This window comes from Crocodylus siamensis, chromosome 7 (genome assembly GCF_052110815.1).
Source record: "Crocodylus siamensis isolate JL-2025a chromosome 7, ASM5211081v1, whole genome shotgun sequence".
Taxonomy (NCBI): Eukaryota; Metazoa; Chordata; order Crocodylia; family Crocodylidae; genus Crocodylus; species Crocodylus siamensis.
The window spans coordinates 19,669,253-19,686,274 of record NC_143401.1 but is presented as its reverse complement, the minus strand read 5'-3'; the positions used below and the strand labels follow the sequence as shown (position 1 = coordinate 19,686,274).

At 50.8% G+C, this 17,022-nt stretch overlaps 1 protein-coding gene across 3 annotated transcripts in view; it reads left to right on the top strand.

Moving 5' to 3' along the window:
• Window positions 1–1,964: 1,964 nt before the first annotated feature.
• ZFAND4 (zinc finger AN1-type containing 4) overlaps window positions 1,965–17,022 on the top strand; it is a 77,077-nt gene continuing 62,019 nt past the window's right edge. For all 3 annotated transcript variants that reach the window (XM_090056695.1, XM_090056694.1, XM_090056693.1), the window contains exons 1-2: window positions 1,965–2,173; window positions 2,739–3,053. In XM_090056695.1, coding sequence (XP_089912821.1) covers window positions 2,870–3,053 — 184 coding nt within the window. In that variant the 5' untranslated portion in view covers window positions 1,965–2,173; window positions 2,739–2,869. The remainder of the gene's footprint in view (window positions 2,174–2,738; window positions 3,054–17,022) is intronic.

Sequence of the window (17,022 nt, the reverse complement as noted above, 5' to 3'; positions counted from 1 at the left end):
GGGGTGGGGGGTGGCCAGCTCCAGGTGTTGGTATCAGGCAGCACAGGGACTGGCTGGGGCATGAAGGTACTAAAATGCTAGGTGGCAGGAAGCCCCCACACTTCAGCATTCTCATGCCCCAGCCAGCCCGTCAGTTATCTACACGTGCACGTCAGTACTCTGCATTAGACAGTACTGTCCCCAGCCATACTATCTTATGGCAGACTTAGTAATGTACTGTGCCCTAATACTAGCACACATGTAGATGGTGATGTTTTACTGCAGAGCTAATTAGTCTACTCCACAGTAAAACACTCATGTAGATGCATCCAATATTAACAATAGTTGCATTACATCATGGCTATCCAACTGGCAGCCTGTGAGGGGTTAACACACAGACCCTAGGCTCCCACCTTGCCAGGCTCTTGGGGCTGCCTCCATCCCACAGCTTTTGCTACCTGACCCAGCCGCAAGGGGTAGGATGGGGCAGCATGTCCCAACCTGCAGTGCTGGCAGTCTGGAGCACCTGTGTGGCATGGTGCCACAAAGGAGTCCACAGGGAACTGCAGGTGCGTCAGGGTGGTGCACCACGCAGAGGAGATGAGTGGGTGTTCCTGTCCCTGCGTACGTGGTGCAGTGGAGTCTCTACACGTACAGTGTAGATGGGTTTCGAGTGCACCTGTCTGCCTGTGAGCATGTGGCTTTTGGGTCACATGGCTCCTAGCCACTTGGAAGTTGGACAGCCCTGCTTTAAATAAGGCTCTCTTCTAGACCTGACAGAAGAGCTACTGCCTGTGGACCATAGCAGGCTGGAACTTATACTTCCTATTACACAACTTGTTTGGTTATGCTCTGCTGCATCCTACAATGAGTGAAATTCAGTTAACTGACCCAGTATTGTCCTATCCAGTCTTTCATGCCACTTGCTTAGGAGCATATGAAATGAACTGCGTAGGACCTAGTTCATCTCTAGCAGAGCACGTTCAGCCTGGAAACTTCCACTATGTTTGTCACATAGTAGTAATAACATTGGCACCTTTTGGACCTACAGCAGACAGTAAAGGGGTTATGGAAATGAAACAATCTCTCAACTATCTGGGGCCTTTGAGCAATCAGTTAATCTCATTACCAAGTTGGTATCTGGAAAAGGGACACTGAATGTTTTACTTCCTCCATGCCTTAATGGTCTAAGGACATAATACAATAAAATACCAAAAAAACCCCACGCTTAGCACCCCCTGCCCCCACTTGCTACTATCGTCACGATTTGGAAGATGTCTGCTTTATCAAGTGCAAGGTAAAGCTTGTGTCATAGATTTAACTTCTTGTGGTCATGTCCTGCTGTGTTTTTTCTTAAAGCTGCATTCCCTGGATTTAGATGATGATGTAATAATACCTACTCCTGTTGGGAGCTGTGCAGTTCAGTTGGTTTAGTGACTGGCTACAGACTGGAAAGAGCATGGTTGGATCCCACTGAGGATGGTGGAATTTCTATTTCCATGATGGCCCTGAGGTGCATCCAGCCTCCTATGCAGTAGGTACCAGGAGCTACCTGGGGATAAAGGCAACCTGCATGCCGTGTTGACCCCATCACTGGTTCTTGTGCTGAGGTTAAAGAAGCTCTGCCTCCACTGCCCTAATGGGCCTTTACCTTTATCTGCCTCTGTTGAGGGGTGGGAGTTCTATGCCCTTCGGCTTGTAGAGGAAGCCTTGAGCAAACACCTGTCACGTCCTTTTCGAACTACGCTTCCCCGCAGGCTGTGCGGCGGCTGGGCCGGGTCACGTCACGTGGGCACTGTTAGCTCGGAGGAACATCCGGGTCCTTCGCCCCGCCCCCGTAACGACCACAACAAGCAAAAAGCAGAAAGCGCCGGATGCATCCACCCTTGCTGGCTGTGGAGGCTCCGCCTCTAGGGCAAGCTGATTGGTCGCGACCTGTGAGAGCGGCCCGTGCATTGGCCGACGGGAAGCTGGGGGGTGGGGATGTCATAAAGGCTAGGTAGGCGCGGAGCCTGCTCAAGGCGGGAGGGAGCGGCGGCGGTGGCGCCGCGGGTGGTTCCCCGCCCTGTCCCCTCTCTGGGCGGCAGCGGTCCTCCTCCATGAGGGCACTGGGGCCCGCGCCGGCGGCTTCCCGTGAGGAGCGGAGGGCGGGGCTGCGGCTCCCGGTGGCCCCACGCGGGCCCGGCGGCTGCAGGTGAGACCCGCCCCGGTGCGGCCCGGCCGCGGGGGGGCGCCCTCCTGCCCGCTGTGGGCTCTGGGGAGCGCCGTCCTCTCGTGCGGGACGGGAGTGGCAGGTGCCCGGGCCGGGGCTGCCCTGCAGCCGAGGGTGAGCTGCCGCGAGCCGCCTCCTTTGTTTGCCGGCGCTTCCCGCCGTCCAGAACACAGCCCGCGGGGTGCGGCCTGGGAGCCCTGTGGCTGCAGCATCCTCTCCCAGCCGCCGGCGGGCACGGCCAGGCCGGGGCACGGAGCCTGGAAGCGTTTGTCGAGGGCTTTGACGGCGGGGCTTTGCCCGGGGCTGTGTCGGATCTTCAGTGTTCATCCGCGTCCCGGGGCTGTGATATCCTGGTGACCCTGAGCCTCTTCCACCCCTCTGGCCTTGTAGCAAGGGGAGGCCATGACTAGCTCACCAGTCGGGGCTGCCAGATTGGCTTGTTTTAACCTTGCTTTCTCCATCACCACCTCTTGTTAAAGGCAGGATGAGCCCTAGGGTTGAGTGCTGTCTTCTGCACTTGCTGAAACAGTTTTCCTTTTCTTCCCAGGTGCTAAATTTGAACCATGACCAGGAACACGCGTTCCCAGCTTTCAAAGCTCTGTTGCCGAAGGCTGGAGTACAGTTGCACGCAACATTTCCAGACTTGTCTTCCCACAAGTAATTTGTAAACCCTTTGTAATGGCCAACAAGAAAGAACCTCCTTTCTTCAATGAGGATAATGTGGGACCCTTTCACTACAAACTGCCTTTTTATGAAACTATGGAACTCTTCATTGAAACGCTCACAGGAACCTGTTTTGAACTGCGAGTATCTCCCTTTGAAACAGTTATTTCTGTGAAAGCTAAAATTCAAAGATTGGAAGGTACAAGTCTTTCTCTCCTTGATGTAGTCAGAATGTTATCCTTTTGCACACAAAGTCAGTATGCAAATAATCTTTGTTTAGTCATGATCATACTGAAGTATTCAGAAGTCTAATAATTTTTCAGTTAATGAGAACTGATATTATGCTTAACTGTTTCTTTTTCTGTTTTTATGCATCTTTGCTGAGATAGTGTAAAGGGTCCACTTTGACAGAGCTTTGCTGATACTATCTCATTTTTAAAGACTTGATTTACTATTCAGAGAGTTCTCTGAGAGAGATGTTTTTGGTTAACCAGGGTCTTTTAAAGTAAGCTGTAAACTGGCGTTTTAAAGTAAGAAGTGGACTCTTCAGTGAAGCATAAACCTGTAACTTTGGTAGCTGTCAGCTGTCTAACCATGGCAGCACAAGTTCATCACTGGGTAAATATTTGGGGAGTTAGTTCACTTTCTGTGCCGGTAAAGGTAGGCTTACTTTTGCTAGTACCCAGGTTAGCTTTGGTATGCCTTCTGTTGTTGCAGTGTAACATAGTAACTACTAAGCTTGAGGCAGCGGACTTATTTATTTATTTTTAAATGTATGTTTTAGTGACTGGCTCTAGGAACTGATCTGGACTTGTGCTGTAGTTTTTCTTAGAATGATGGACTTGATGCCTGTGTTGAAACAGAACAGTATGAAAAGTGTTCTTCTTTTCTAATAAGTGAAAAGGTCCTTCAGTATTTGAGAGTTTTTAAGTATTTATTGTTACATAACACAGTAGTCCTAAAACCCTTAGACCTAAGGTTCTTTCTGCCTCATGGAAATTTGTGCGAGTGTAGTTGATTGATTGGCTAGTTGTGGGAGGGGGTTGGATTCTATTTTCAATAGAAGGCAGGGAGAGGTTTAATAGATGTTTTCCTCTTCACAGTTGAGCATTATGATAGTGTGCGAGATTCAGTGTGTTCACGGCAGAATGCTAAGCAAACAAAGTGAATTAGGACGGATTAGAGCAGGGGTGGGTAAAATATGGCCCACAGAGGGGCTTTGTCCAGCCTAGGATGGTTCTTTTGGTCCTTCCTGACTGAGGCACCACCTAGCAGTGGTGCATCCTGCCACCCCCTGGGCACACAGCGGGGCTGGGGTGGCTCTGCAGCTGGACTGCCTTTCTAGGCAGCCCGGGCAGCAACAGCTCCCTCCAGCTGCTGCTGCTGCCACTGGCCCCAGTCCCATGGTAATGGTGAGGATCAGGGTAAACAGCCCCAACCCTACGCTTCCCATGCCTGCTCTGGGCTCTCGCATCTGGCCTCAGCAGCAGCAGCACAGGACAAACTGCTGCTCAGCGCAGGGTAAAACTGGCTCCTCCCCCTTGCTGCTGTCGGCACTTCCTGATGTAGCTGCCTGGAGCCTGTGCCAGGGTGCCCTGAGTCTGTGCTGTGTCACGGCTGCCTCTGGACTTCCCAGTGCGGCAGTGGTGACAGGGCAGCCCAGAGGCAGCAGTGATGGAGATGCAGGGTAGTCTAGTACAGTGCCAAGAATTGCCTGGTGGCGGTGAAGTGGTGAGGCTGCTTTCCCTGCTGCGCCAAGCAACAGTTTCTGTCCGGCTGCTGCTCGGTCCGGATAGGGGAGTCCAGAGCCGGCATGGAGCATGCAGGGGGAGCATGCGCTGGCTCCTGCTGGTACCGTGGGGCTGGGGTCAGCGGTGGTGGCAGGACATGCTGCGGCTGGGCAGTGTGGAGCAGGTGCAGGGCATGCTGGAGCTGCATGCTGTTGGTAGTAGCAGGGATGTGCCACGGGATGCGCAACTCCAGGCTGTTCTGTGGTGGGGATGGGTGCTGACTGGCTCAGGGGGTATACCTGGGGTCCCAAGCACACCCCACCATACCTACAAACCCTACCCCACAACTACACCCTCCCCTGCACAATCTCACACACCCCACAAACAGCATCCCCACACCTTCCCCCCACACACTCACCTGCACACTTTTGGGGGGAGCCTTGCTCACTGCTACATGCACACACCCCACCCCACACATGTGTGTCCGTGCACACCCCCCCAGCTCTCCCCCTCCACACACCCCACAGCCCTCCACAAACTCCATACCCACATGCGCACACACCCACACATTCCCCACAAAACCCATACCCCTCCCCCCCCAACAATATACAAGAGTAAGACTGCATTTTGAGCCATTATGGAATCACTTCTATACATGCACAGCCCAAATGCACACAAATCAGGACAAAAATTATTTTTTTTAAATAAATTTAAAATATGTTATTACAGATGTTTGCTTTTTAGTATACAGTTTGAGGGGTTTTTCTGGCTTCAAGATGGCAAACCCCTTTCCCAAAAGGAGTATTTCCAGAGGCAAGGGATAGGACTTCCGGTGGCGAAGGTCAGAGGTTAGGGGCAGGACTTTAAGTTCCAAGATGGTGACCAGGAGGCAGGGCCACCCTTGCGGCCCTTAACAGCTCACCAAGACCAGTTAAGCAGCCCTCCAGCCGAAATATTTGCCCGCTCCTGGATTAGAGAGGGAGGAGTCCAGCTGCTTGGTACACAAGAGTCATTTTAGAAGACCACCAGGTTCTCTGTTGGTGCTGTACAGGTGGCATCAAGTTGGTCAGCTTGGGGGCGGGGAGATGCACACAGGCACTGAAACAACTGATTTAACTTGCAATACCAATGGGTATTTGCAGTGTAATGCCTACTGGAGCACAAGTTCAAATATTGAACCATCACTGTGCCTAAACAGTACTATGCAACTCCTGACTTCATGGTTATGGCATATAGAGTGACAGCATATAGACTTCTGCAGAAAACAAAAAAGCTTAGGAAAGGCAAATACTTATCCCATACCATTCCATTTTCTGTGGGATCTGAGATGAAAACCTATAATCATGTGAGTAGACCTATCTATTCCTTGCAAGGTCTGTGCTCCAGTCATCAAAGCTTCATGGTCCAAGGTAGTAAAGATTGAATGCACCTAAAAGGAACAGCAAGAAAAAAATACTCTTTGGTCTGTTACTTACCAAGCAAGTTGCAGAATTTTTCTTCAGATGGTACTGGCTATGAAGAACTTGGGTAAAACTTAAGTAAGAAATAAGAACCTAAGTATCCTTGGGTACATCCAGACCTTTTAATTTGCTTTGAAGCTCCACTAAAATTGACGTGCTCGTTCTCCTTTCCACCCATATCTGTCCCCACAGTTTGTACCATGCTAACCATAATATCTTGTACTCAAAGATTCGAGCTTTTTATTATAGGAAAAATGACTCGTTTTAAACAACTGAGTCTGGATTTATCCTTCAATCAAATAGTTCCGTTACTCCTTTATCTCCGACAGCAATGGCATAAAAACTAGAATGTCTTGACAGTCACTACCGAGCAAACTTTACCCCATCGGTTAACTTGCTGCAAGACATTTTGCATATTCGAAATTGGTATAACAGTTCCTAAATATACTTTCATATCAATGATATAAACTAGCCAGTCTTAACTTATATGAACAGATTGGTGTATTAACACAAGTACAGGCATCAAAGCTGCTTGATTTTGGGAGCAAAATAAAATGAAATGTTAATACAAATTACTTGACTGAAAATACAGCCAAGCTGTGATGGGCAAGCTTGCTGGCCTGATCTTGCTATTGGGCTGCCCCCTGTCCATGGGCACCCATGGTTGGGCCTTTTCCATACTGTCCAATTATGGGCCACATGCAGATGGCCTTCCTCTCACAGGGGCCTCATTCACTTCCCCTGCTCTCACCAGGGTCCCATTTATACTGCCCCTCATAGGCCACACACTCCGCCCTTGCTCCCTGAGTGATCCCTTTGGGCCATCAGGCTTAATTCCCTGCACTCTTTGGCCAGCAGGCATTCAGCCTTTTGGGTCTCATGCCCTCATCTGAATGGCTGCCCAGCAGTTTGCCAAACTAAAGCTGATTTTGCATCACACCCATCTCTGGGCCAGTTTGCCCCCATCGCTCTGGGGCGCTACCCTGTCCTCACTGGGGCCAGGGCTCTCTAGATCCTCCATCCCTACCGCCCCCATAGGCTCGGGTGCCTGCCTGACCTACCAGTTCTAAATAAAAACCTGCCAAATGGTGGAGTCTAGGATTTAGGCCCCCTTCTCTGCCTTTTACTGAGATAACCGGCCTGGCATTTCTTGGTGACTCCTGCATCACCAGGAGTCCCTCCAGGCCATCCTTCCCCAGCAGGGTGCAGTTTTATGTTGTACCCAGGACCACTGATGCCGCCTTCTCCCCCATAGCCTCCCTTTTACTTCCACGTTGTTTCTGGGGCAGGAGCTCAGCTGGGAGATAGATGTTCTTCCCCAGTTGGCTGGTCACAAACTGCTCTCCATCAGCTCAGGGAGCTGCCCTCTCCCAGACCTAGCCCTTAAAGTGACAGGCAGCAGAGGTGCTCTGTCACACAAGTATTCAAGTATCTGTCGTGTGTAGTGGTAGCTTGTTTGACTGAAGTTGATCCTTATCCTTTTATGACCAGGTGACTGTAACAGGGGGCTTCTTGGGGCTGATTTACCTGTAGCCCGCCCACCTGCTTCTGGACTAACCGCCCGCATTCTCACCCACCATGCCTTGTTGGTAATTAATTAATAGATGTAATTAAGTGGGAGGCTGCCCATTTCCTGCCCCAATGCCAGGGGGCACTATCTGCGGCTCCATTCCTCCCCTGCACTGCAGCCCAAGCCTCGCAGATGGCATCTTGATGTTATCATCCTCACCGGGCCCCACACTACGCCCCAGAATCCTACTAATTGAACCCCGCCTGGATTCCTCTCTTCAGGCGGCCTCATCAGCCTTCATACACCCTGAACTGCTTCCCCTTTGGGTATGGTCCCCCCCCCAGGACCTTGGCTCATCTAGCCTTGGCCTACCTCCAGGCCAGTCAGAACCCCAGACCCGCAGCTCTTGGGCATTCCTTGTGGAGGGCCCCTGGCCCTTCAACCCTTCCGGTCCTGGCCCCAGCATGGACCTGTCAGGGGAAGTTCAGACAGGCTTGAGTCTATGGCCTTACTCTTTCTCCATGGAGTCCACCTTCCCAATCCTCCAGTAAGGGGTAACCCATCTGGTTGTGGGGGCAAGGAGTTAAGGTACCCCAACCTGCCTTTCACCAGGGTGGTAACTGGCTTGGGATTTCCTGGGGGCTCCCACAACACTGGGAGCCCCACCAGGCCACCCACTCCCAGCAGGGTGCAGTTTTAGGTCATACCCAGGACCAGGAGCCCCCTCACCATTCCCTACAGCTCCTCCCCTATTTCCAGATGATACCAGCAGCCCTCCAGCCAGGCAGTGTTGTTGCCTGGCCTCCAGCAGCAGAACTGCCCTGTTTATATGGGCAGCCGCTGATTCAAAATGCCTGCCCTTATCAGGCACCTGCCAGCTGCCAGCTTCAGGGCCCTTAAAGTAGCAGGCACAACCAGTGCCTTGCCACAGTGACCTATCACCTGGAGAAGGGAGAAGATATTGATGTTGTATATCTTGATTTTTAAAAGCCTTTGAACTGGTATCCCATGATCACTTCTTAGCAAAACTGGCCAACTGCGGTCTCGGCTTCACGACGATCTGCTGGCTGGGGAATTGGCTCCGTGGTTGGACCCAAAGGGTGGTGGTTGATGGAAGTTAATCATCGTGGTGCCGTGTGACCGTTGGTTTCCCTCAAGGCTCTGTCCTTGAGCATATACTATTCAACATCTTCATTAATGATGTGGACATTCGTATCAGAAGCAGAACGGCCAAGTTCGTCGATGACACCAAACTTTGGGGTAAAGCGTCCACACCTGAGGACAGGAGGGCAATCCAGCCTGACCTTGACAGGCTCAGGAAATGGGCAGATGAGAACCTGATGGTGTTTAACACCGAAAAATACAAGGTTTTTTCCCAAGGTTCTCCACCTTGGGAAGAAAAACCCACAGCATGCTTATAGGCTGGGTAGTGCTACGCTGGCTAGCTCTGTGGACGAAAGGGGGTCATGATTGACCACAAAATGAGCATGAGCCATCAATGTGATGCTGCTGTTAGTAAAACGACCAAAGCACTGGCTTGCATCTATAGATGCTTCTCAAGCAAATTCCAGGACATCATTCTCCCATTTAACTCGGCCTTGGTGAGACTGCAGCTGGAGTACTGCATCCAGTTTTGGGCTCCACAATTCAAAAAGGATGTGGAGAAGCTTGAGAGAGCCCAGAGGAGAGCCATGTGCATAATCAGAGGTCAGGAAAACAGATCTTATGGTGAGAGGCTGAAAGTCAGCCTGGAAAAGCGCAGGCTCAGAGGTCATCTGGTGGCCACCTATAAGATTATTGAGGTGCTCATCAGGATCTGGGGGAATATCTGTTCACCAGAGCACCCCAAGGGATGACCAGGTCAAACAGTCACAAACTCCTCCATGACTGTTTCAGGCTGGACATAAGAAAGAACTTCTTTACTGTCCGAGCCCCCAAGGTTTGGAATAGACTGCCACCGGAGGTGGTTCAAGCACCTATTTTGAATGCCTTCAAGAGACATTTGGATGTTTATCTTGCTGGGATCCTATGATCCCTGCTGTCTTCCTGCCCCTGGGGCAGGGAGCTGGACTCGTTCTTCTGAGGTCCCTTCCAGCCCTAATGTCTATGAAATCTATGAAAATCCAAATCCATCACAAATATTACTTGCACACTTGCAAAGGTACATGTCATCCCATAACTCTCTTAAAGCAAAATACAGAACAATTTCTCATTTCCTAGCAGCTAAGATCTCAGAGCAGGATTCAGTTCTGGTTCTGCCTTTATAAATCTTCTACTGAGTAGTCCTGTTTCTGATATTTTTCTTCATATTCTTTAACACAGACATATTTGATGAAAATAGTAATCATTTCTTGTTTCTTACTCAGTTGAAGTTATCAGCTGAGAATTGCTTCCACAGCACTTAGTTGTGATGTCATGGGACTGATTTCAGTTGAAAAGAGCAGTGAGAGCTGATGGCATTCTACAGGAACATGATGGTCTGTGCTTATAGAATTTCTTAGAATTCTTCATACCCAGATGGAGATCTTGATTATATTAAACATTAATTGCATTGAGCAACAGACCAGCATCAAACTCCTAACAGTGGTTAATACTTTCATCAATCAAAGAAGCAGAATCAAAACCTAAAAACAGATCCTGGTCAATCTGGTCCTTCTATATAGATACATTACTACCTTTCTTTCTTTTTTGTAACATGTCAGAATCAATTTGCATTATGAACCATGAATTGTCCTGTAGTTTGTTCCATTGTAATGTTGTGGCCACAGTATCACTCAATGACTACTTCTAGTTCTGAATTACATAGGCTGCTACTTTATGTATTCTTCCTTTTAGGTCTTATTTAGTTCTGAAATTAGGAATATTTCTTTATTCTTGTATTAAAGTGGGAGGAAGAGACCAATTTTTGTAGTACATATGCATTTAGAAAATATTCTAGTTGTTTCCTCTTTTTGGCTAAATAATACTAGTTTGCAGTACTTCATTAGTGATAATAGGATGTCTACATGAACTTCATTACTATTCTTTATTCTTTCTTGTCTCTGTTATGTTTAAGGTGAAGATAATATATCCAAGCATCAAATGGGCTTTTTTGTTAATGCAGACCAGGTAAAACTCAATGGCCACATCCAGACGAGCCTGCACGTGCTTCTTGCAGCAGCAAAAGGCACTTGCAGAAATGAGAAAGCATTCCCTATGCTGCAGATTTGCAGTGTGTGGGCAAAAAAACCCACAGACAAAAAATGTGGCTAGGGCATGGTCCCAGACTGTGTCCCGAGGCAACCAGAGGCTGGGTCCTCCACAGAGATGCTCTGGCTGCCCCCCAACCCCCTGCTCCTGGGGTGAGTAGAGGCTTTTTGGTTTTTTTTTTTGAAGGACTGGAGACTGCCAGAGGAGGCTGGGAGTGCAAGTTGGGGATGGGACTGAGCAGGGCAGCCATTGGGGGAGCAGAGGAGGTGGGGCTGGATGGGGCAGCCATCCAGAGCTGGGGAGGGCTGTAGGAGCTGGCAGGGGATGGGGTGAGAGGCGGGGGGCAGCAAAACATATATTAATGTATTCATGAAAGATGTATTTAGAATTCACTTTATTATTATGATAGAGACACTGGTAGTCTTCCAGATTGCTTTAACACTGTAGATATATCAATTATACATTGCCCAACTGATTGTGCTCGCTCGTGCGCTCTCTCTCTCTCTCTCTCTCTCTGTGTCTCATATATATATATGAGAGAGAGAGAATCTGTATAGACCTATATAGTAGTCTTTTGTTGTAATTGTAGAGGAACATGGATTTTGGGGTATTTTACAGAGTGACTTTGGGAATTTTTTTATCAGGGATTTTTTAGTTTTCAGTAGGGAACACCAGAATTCCTGCTAGGGAAGCCAGTGGCAGGACCCTGCCTGCTCAGAGCTGGCACCTTGGACCCAGCTGGTTGTGGCTGATCTCCTGGCCAACTGAGGCCAGGAGGACATGCTTTGAGAGTTCAAAGCAGGCCACCACATCTGGAACGTCTTCTGGGCAGTAGCTGTCCAGATGGCCGGGCACATATGGCAGTAGTGGCATACAAAGGCCAACCCTATAGTTACTGCCCACTGGCAGCTGGCCCAGTGGGGCAGATGCCTCTACTGGCTGTGCAGTCCCCATCTGGGTCTGGCAGGTGCGCAACAAGTCACAGACAGGCAGCAGCCCCCACTGCCAGACTGCTGCAGTGGGTAAAAGGTGTAGGGAACTCTCAGGGCTGCTTCAGCAGTCCAGCTGGCACAAGGGGTGGTGTCCACAGGTACCAATTGGGCCCCAGAAGCTCCTGAGAGTGAGTAGCCCTGAGCTGCTAGTTTTTTGTACTGCTGAGGCCAGGACAGGGCAGCTTTTTATACTGCTGGGGACAGCACAGATGCTGGCACTGGGCTTTAGCTCCCCCTGGCTGCAGATCTGGTAGGAGCCAGGCAGGGTTATTTTGCCCCAAATGACATGATTTGTTCCACAACAAAGTGCATGTCTGAGCACAAGCGCTGAAGCAAATGCCCCAGCTCAAATTTGCACTGCTTCTATTTGAGCTGCTGGAAGCGCACATGCCTGCATGTGTAGACATGCCCTATGGGGCATCATTTGTATTAGTGCATCTTGCTTTGCTTCAGCAGAAGCAATCTTTACAACAAAGGTGGCCAGCCTGTGGCACAAGAGGCAAAGGAAGCCTCTGTGTGTGGCATGTGACAGATCAAGGAGGGAAGATAGCACAGCAGCAGATGGGGCAGGAAGCAGAAGGCAAAGCAGCAGATCAGGCAAAGAATGGGGATAAGAATGGCACTCAGGAAGGGTTCAGGGCTAATTTATAGCCTGGTTACCAAAAAGGTTGGTCCCCACTGCTCTACAAGTTGAGTGGTGGGTTTGAACCAACCATAAAAAATGGTTTTGATTACTGGAACCTCAGCTGTCCTTTACCTGTAAGTGGCTTTTGTAGCAGGCCACTGAGGTGCCCACTACTTGTGGTGTAGTAGTAATGAAGGAGCCCAGGTGTAGGTTGCTAGGGCAACCGGAGGGGGCCAGGGACCCACCCCTGTCAGTGGTCAGCTGACCGGAAGGGGCAGGGCCTGGCTCCTATATAACCCCCAGGGCTGAGGCCAGGCAGGCAATTCCCTGCTGGCAGCCAAAGGGGAAGGAGCTTTGCTGGAGCAAGAACAGAGAAGGGGCCAGAATGCACAGGCAGTTGGTATGGGTGAAGGAGGGAGCACCCTTGGGTGTAGCCCGAGTGATGTTTTAGCCAAGTGGCGGAAATTTATGTTGTAGCCTAGGGGCTTGAGCTTTGTGTTTACTGTTAAACCGGAGGTTTGAGTGAGGCTATTAGGGGCTGGAGGAGGCCCACAGCAGAGTGGGAACCCCAGCTGCAGATGAGGGAGCAGCAAGAAGCCCCAGACAAGGGGGCAGTGATTCTGTGAGTGCCCAGAGAGGTGGGGTTGTGAGACGCAGGCTGTGGAGAACCTGAGTGCCCAGAGAGGCGAGATGCGGGCTACAGAGCACCCAGAGAAGTGCGGTGCGACCAAACAACGTCCGGTACATCAACAAGGCTTGGGGCGTGGTACAGGGGTGGCTGGAGCCACACGTAGCCCATAAGGCAGGGGTGTGCAGGAACACCCGTTAGTGGAGCAGGGCTAATGTACAGGAGGTAAACCATGTTCAGGGAGATAGAGGCAGCCTCCCTATCATACATGTTTAAGATCAAAGATGTGGCAGGCAAGAATAAAGGGTGCTTTGTAGGCAACCTGGACACAGTGAGAGGCACTAGGGGAGAGCACAGCGACCCTAGGCTGTCCCTCCTGCTACAGCTTTAAAACAGATTTGAGTATTTGGAAGAAGTAGCCTGAGTATGTGAATAGATATAATACTTGAACCGTTCAAAAAATGTCAGTGATTGGAAACCAGTTCAAAATTGTCCTGATTCAGAGGTGTTAGCACATACATTGCTAAAGGCTCTAAGCAGAACCATCACATTTTGGGCATTGCAGTACTTTCAAACCACCACCAGGAGGTGAGAGTGAGTGCCCAACCCACTTGCCATTTTCTGTTCCCCCTTCTCTATAACTGAGTTCAATAAAGCCCTATTCCTGCATTTTACTGAAATCTGTGTGATTGTACCCTAATTGGGTGTGCCTAGGTGTAGGGGAAGGGTGCTGCCTAGACCAGGGGAGGGCAATTATTTCAGGTGGAGGGCCGCTTACTGGGTTTTGGCAAGCTGTCGAGGGCTGCATGGGTAGCCCTGCCCCTTGACAGGTGGCTCACCCCCTGGTCTCTATCTTGGGACTAGAAGTCCTGCCCCCTAACCTCTGACCTTTGCCGCCAGAAGTCCCTCCCCTTACCCCAGGAAGTACTCTTTTGGGGAAGAGGGTTCGCCATCTTAGAACAGGGGAAAAAAAACAAATTGTATACTAGAAATCGAACACCCATAATAATATATATTTTAAATTAATTTAAAATATATTTTTGTCCTAATTTGTGTGTGTTTGTGGTGTATATGTAGAAGTGATTGCATAATAGCTCAAAATGCAGTCTTATTGTATAGTGTATAGGGTGTGCAGGAGTGTTGGGGCTGTGGGTGGGTGGGTGTAGGGTTTGTGGGTATGTGTGTGGATGTGGGTAGGTATGGGGGTTTGTGGGGATATGTATGTGGGTATGGTATTTGTGGGGTGTGTGTGGAGGAGGGTGTGACTGTGGGGCTTGTTAGAAGGATTTGAGGGTATGTGAGGTGTGCATGGGAGCCCCCCCTGCACATGGCCCCCTGAGCTGGTCAGCACCCGCCCCCACCCCACAACAGCCCAGAGTCTGAGTGTCCTGTGGTGCCCCCCACCATCCCCAACACCATGCCCCACTGCCCACTCTGCACCACCTGCCGTGGCATGTCCTGCTGCCTCGGGCATACAGTGGTAGCAGCGGGGACCAGCACATGCAGTTGCGAACCTGCATGCCCCATGCTGGCCCCAGGCTCACCCATCCAGGCTGAGCAGAAGCAGCAGCCAGACAGAAACTGCTGCTTGGTACAGGGGAAAGTGGCCTTCACCTTCTCCAGGCAGTATTTGGTGTGGCTGCAAGGAGCCCGTGTCAAGCCAGCTTGCCCTGAGGCGCCATCACCACCACCTGTGAGGTGCCCTGTGGCTGCTCCACGCTGTCACCTCTACCACGTTTGGCAGCCCGGAGGTGGTGGTAACAGAGCTGCATGACAACCCGGCATAGTGCGTGATCTGGGCGACCGCACCAAAAACTTCCTGGTAGCAGTGAAAGGGAGGAACTGCTTTCCCCCTCACCAAGCAGCAGTTTCTGCCATGCTGCTTAGCCCAGACAGGTGAGCCTGGAGCTGGTGCTGGGACCCAGGCTGAACAGCAGCAGCGTGGGAGAGAAACTGCTGCTCAGCATGGGGGAAAGTGGCCCCTCCTCCTTCCCCTAGCTGGCACTCCCTGGTGCAGCTGCCCAAAGCCCACACACGGCTGCCCTGCATTGGCTCTGCACTGCCCCATGGGACAGCCCAGAGGCAATGGAGATGCAAGGCAGCCCCACACAGGCTTCCGGTGCCTGCACCAGGAAGTGCTGGGAAGGGGGAAGGGCTGCTTTCCTCCAATGCTGAGTAGCAGTTTGTCCCACACTGCTGCTCAGCCCAGACAGGCAAGCATGGGATACATGGGATTGGGGCTGCATGCACTGGACCCTGCCTGTATCATGGGACTGGGGCAGGGGGGAATGGGAGTGAGCGGGCACATGGGAGCACAGCGACAGCTGGGCAGGGGCACAGGGCCAGTGCCAGCAGGTCCCAGAGCGGTGGGGCAGGAGCTCTTTGGAACCAGGCCAGCTCTCCTCTCTCCCTGCTCACACAACCCAGCCCAGCTCCATAGACCCCTGCCAGCCCACACTCCTGCTGCCCCCACTCTGCGCCCCACTGGCACTAGCCCCGACACACCAGCACAGGCCCTGCATTCCTGCATGTCCACTCGCTTCCACTCCACCTGCCCTCTGCCACTGCTTTCCCCACTTTCCTGCCTGCCGGCTGGCCATTCCTGCACCACGACACTCCTGGCTGTATGGCTGGACTGCAGGACTCAGCAGGATCCAGTCTGGCCCCAAGGACTGGGGCAATTGCCCACAGTCCTCCTCCGCCTCCACCCCCCCCACCTTTTTTTACCTGATTTTCGTGCTCCGGCACAGACAGGCACCAATAGCCTCACGGTCCCAGGCTAGAAGCCTCTGCTAGGCGGAGGTTTCCAGTTGGGTGGGGTGGGACCCCATGAGCCAGATATAATGGCCTGGTGGGCTAGATCCAGACCACAGGCCATATTTTGCCCACCCCTGGCCTAGACTTATGTTTTCTAGGTTCCCAGGAGCTGGATGCTCTGGAATTGCCAGACCTTTCATGGCTTTTATAGAGTACCTTTCCCCCAAGCAACATCAATTTACTTCAGCTCCTGAAAACTGACCAGGGTTTGGTGCATCCCAGATTGATCTGGGGGTGGAGGCATGGCCAGGTGGCTGGGAGGAGGTTGCCTGGATCTCTGCTTCTATGTGTCTGGGGACTGGCAACTCAGGGCAGCTCTCTGCTACTTTTAAAGCTTTCTTCCATTGGTGGCAGTGAAGCCCTTGGGCAGCCCCTTGGAGCACCAGTTACACAGAAGCAAGGGTCCAGGCTGTGCCACTCCTCCTCCCCCCACTTCGCTACCTTCCATCCCAACTAAGCCTGAGAAGCACAGAACCCTGATCAGTTGCCACCATGAAAGGATTTTGACCAGCTCTTTAAAAGCAGTGAAGATTTGCCCTAAGAATCCCTAGCCAGGGCAGCTGCTGTCAAATGCAGGCAACAGAAGTTGGAGCAGTGGCGTTCTGGCTGCATATCAGAGCAGCCAGTTACCTTGCCTTGGGGAGTGGTGCCTTATGAGATTTGATTCCTAGAGGTCCAACCAGTTCAAAATAACACTTGATTATCCAAGTATACTTTTGAAATGGTTCAGGAGGTTTAAGCCAATCCTAGTGTTAGGTCTGTCTGCATCTGAGACACAAAAGAGCGAATGTGTAGACACTGACCTCAATTAGAGATGCTACAGTTAAAGGAAGATTGACTATGTTCTTATGTGGACTTATTCCAGTAAACAGTCATATTAAGGGGAAGGATTTGCTAGTAAAAGTTTAAATACCTGGTTATTAGTATTGATCTCCAAAGAAAAAATTTTCATGATTAAGGAAGAGGAGGAATTGCTTAGCCACAGTACAGAACTTAAGCCTTTTCTGAAGTCCACCCTGCTCTGGATGAAGTAAATGTCTGGTATGCTGAAGGAGGCACATTAAGAAAGCTTTGAGAGCAGAATTCAAAAGATGCCTGACAGGCAGGTTCAGAGGAGAGAAAATGAGATTATACTGTATGAAAATGTATAATGAGCCTCTCAGTTTTTCTGGGTAGAGAAAAGCCACTGGCAGTTGCAGGTCAGGTTGTTACATGGA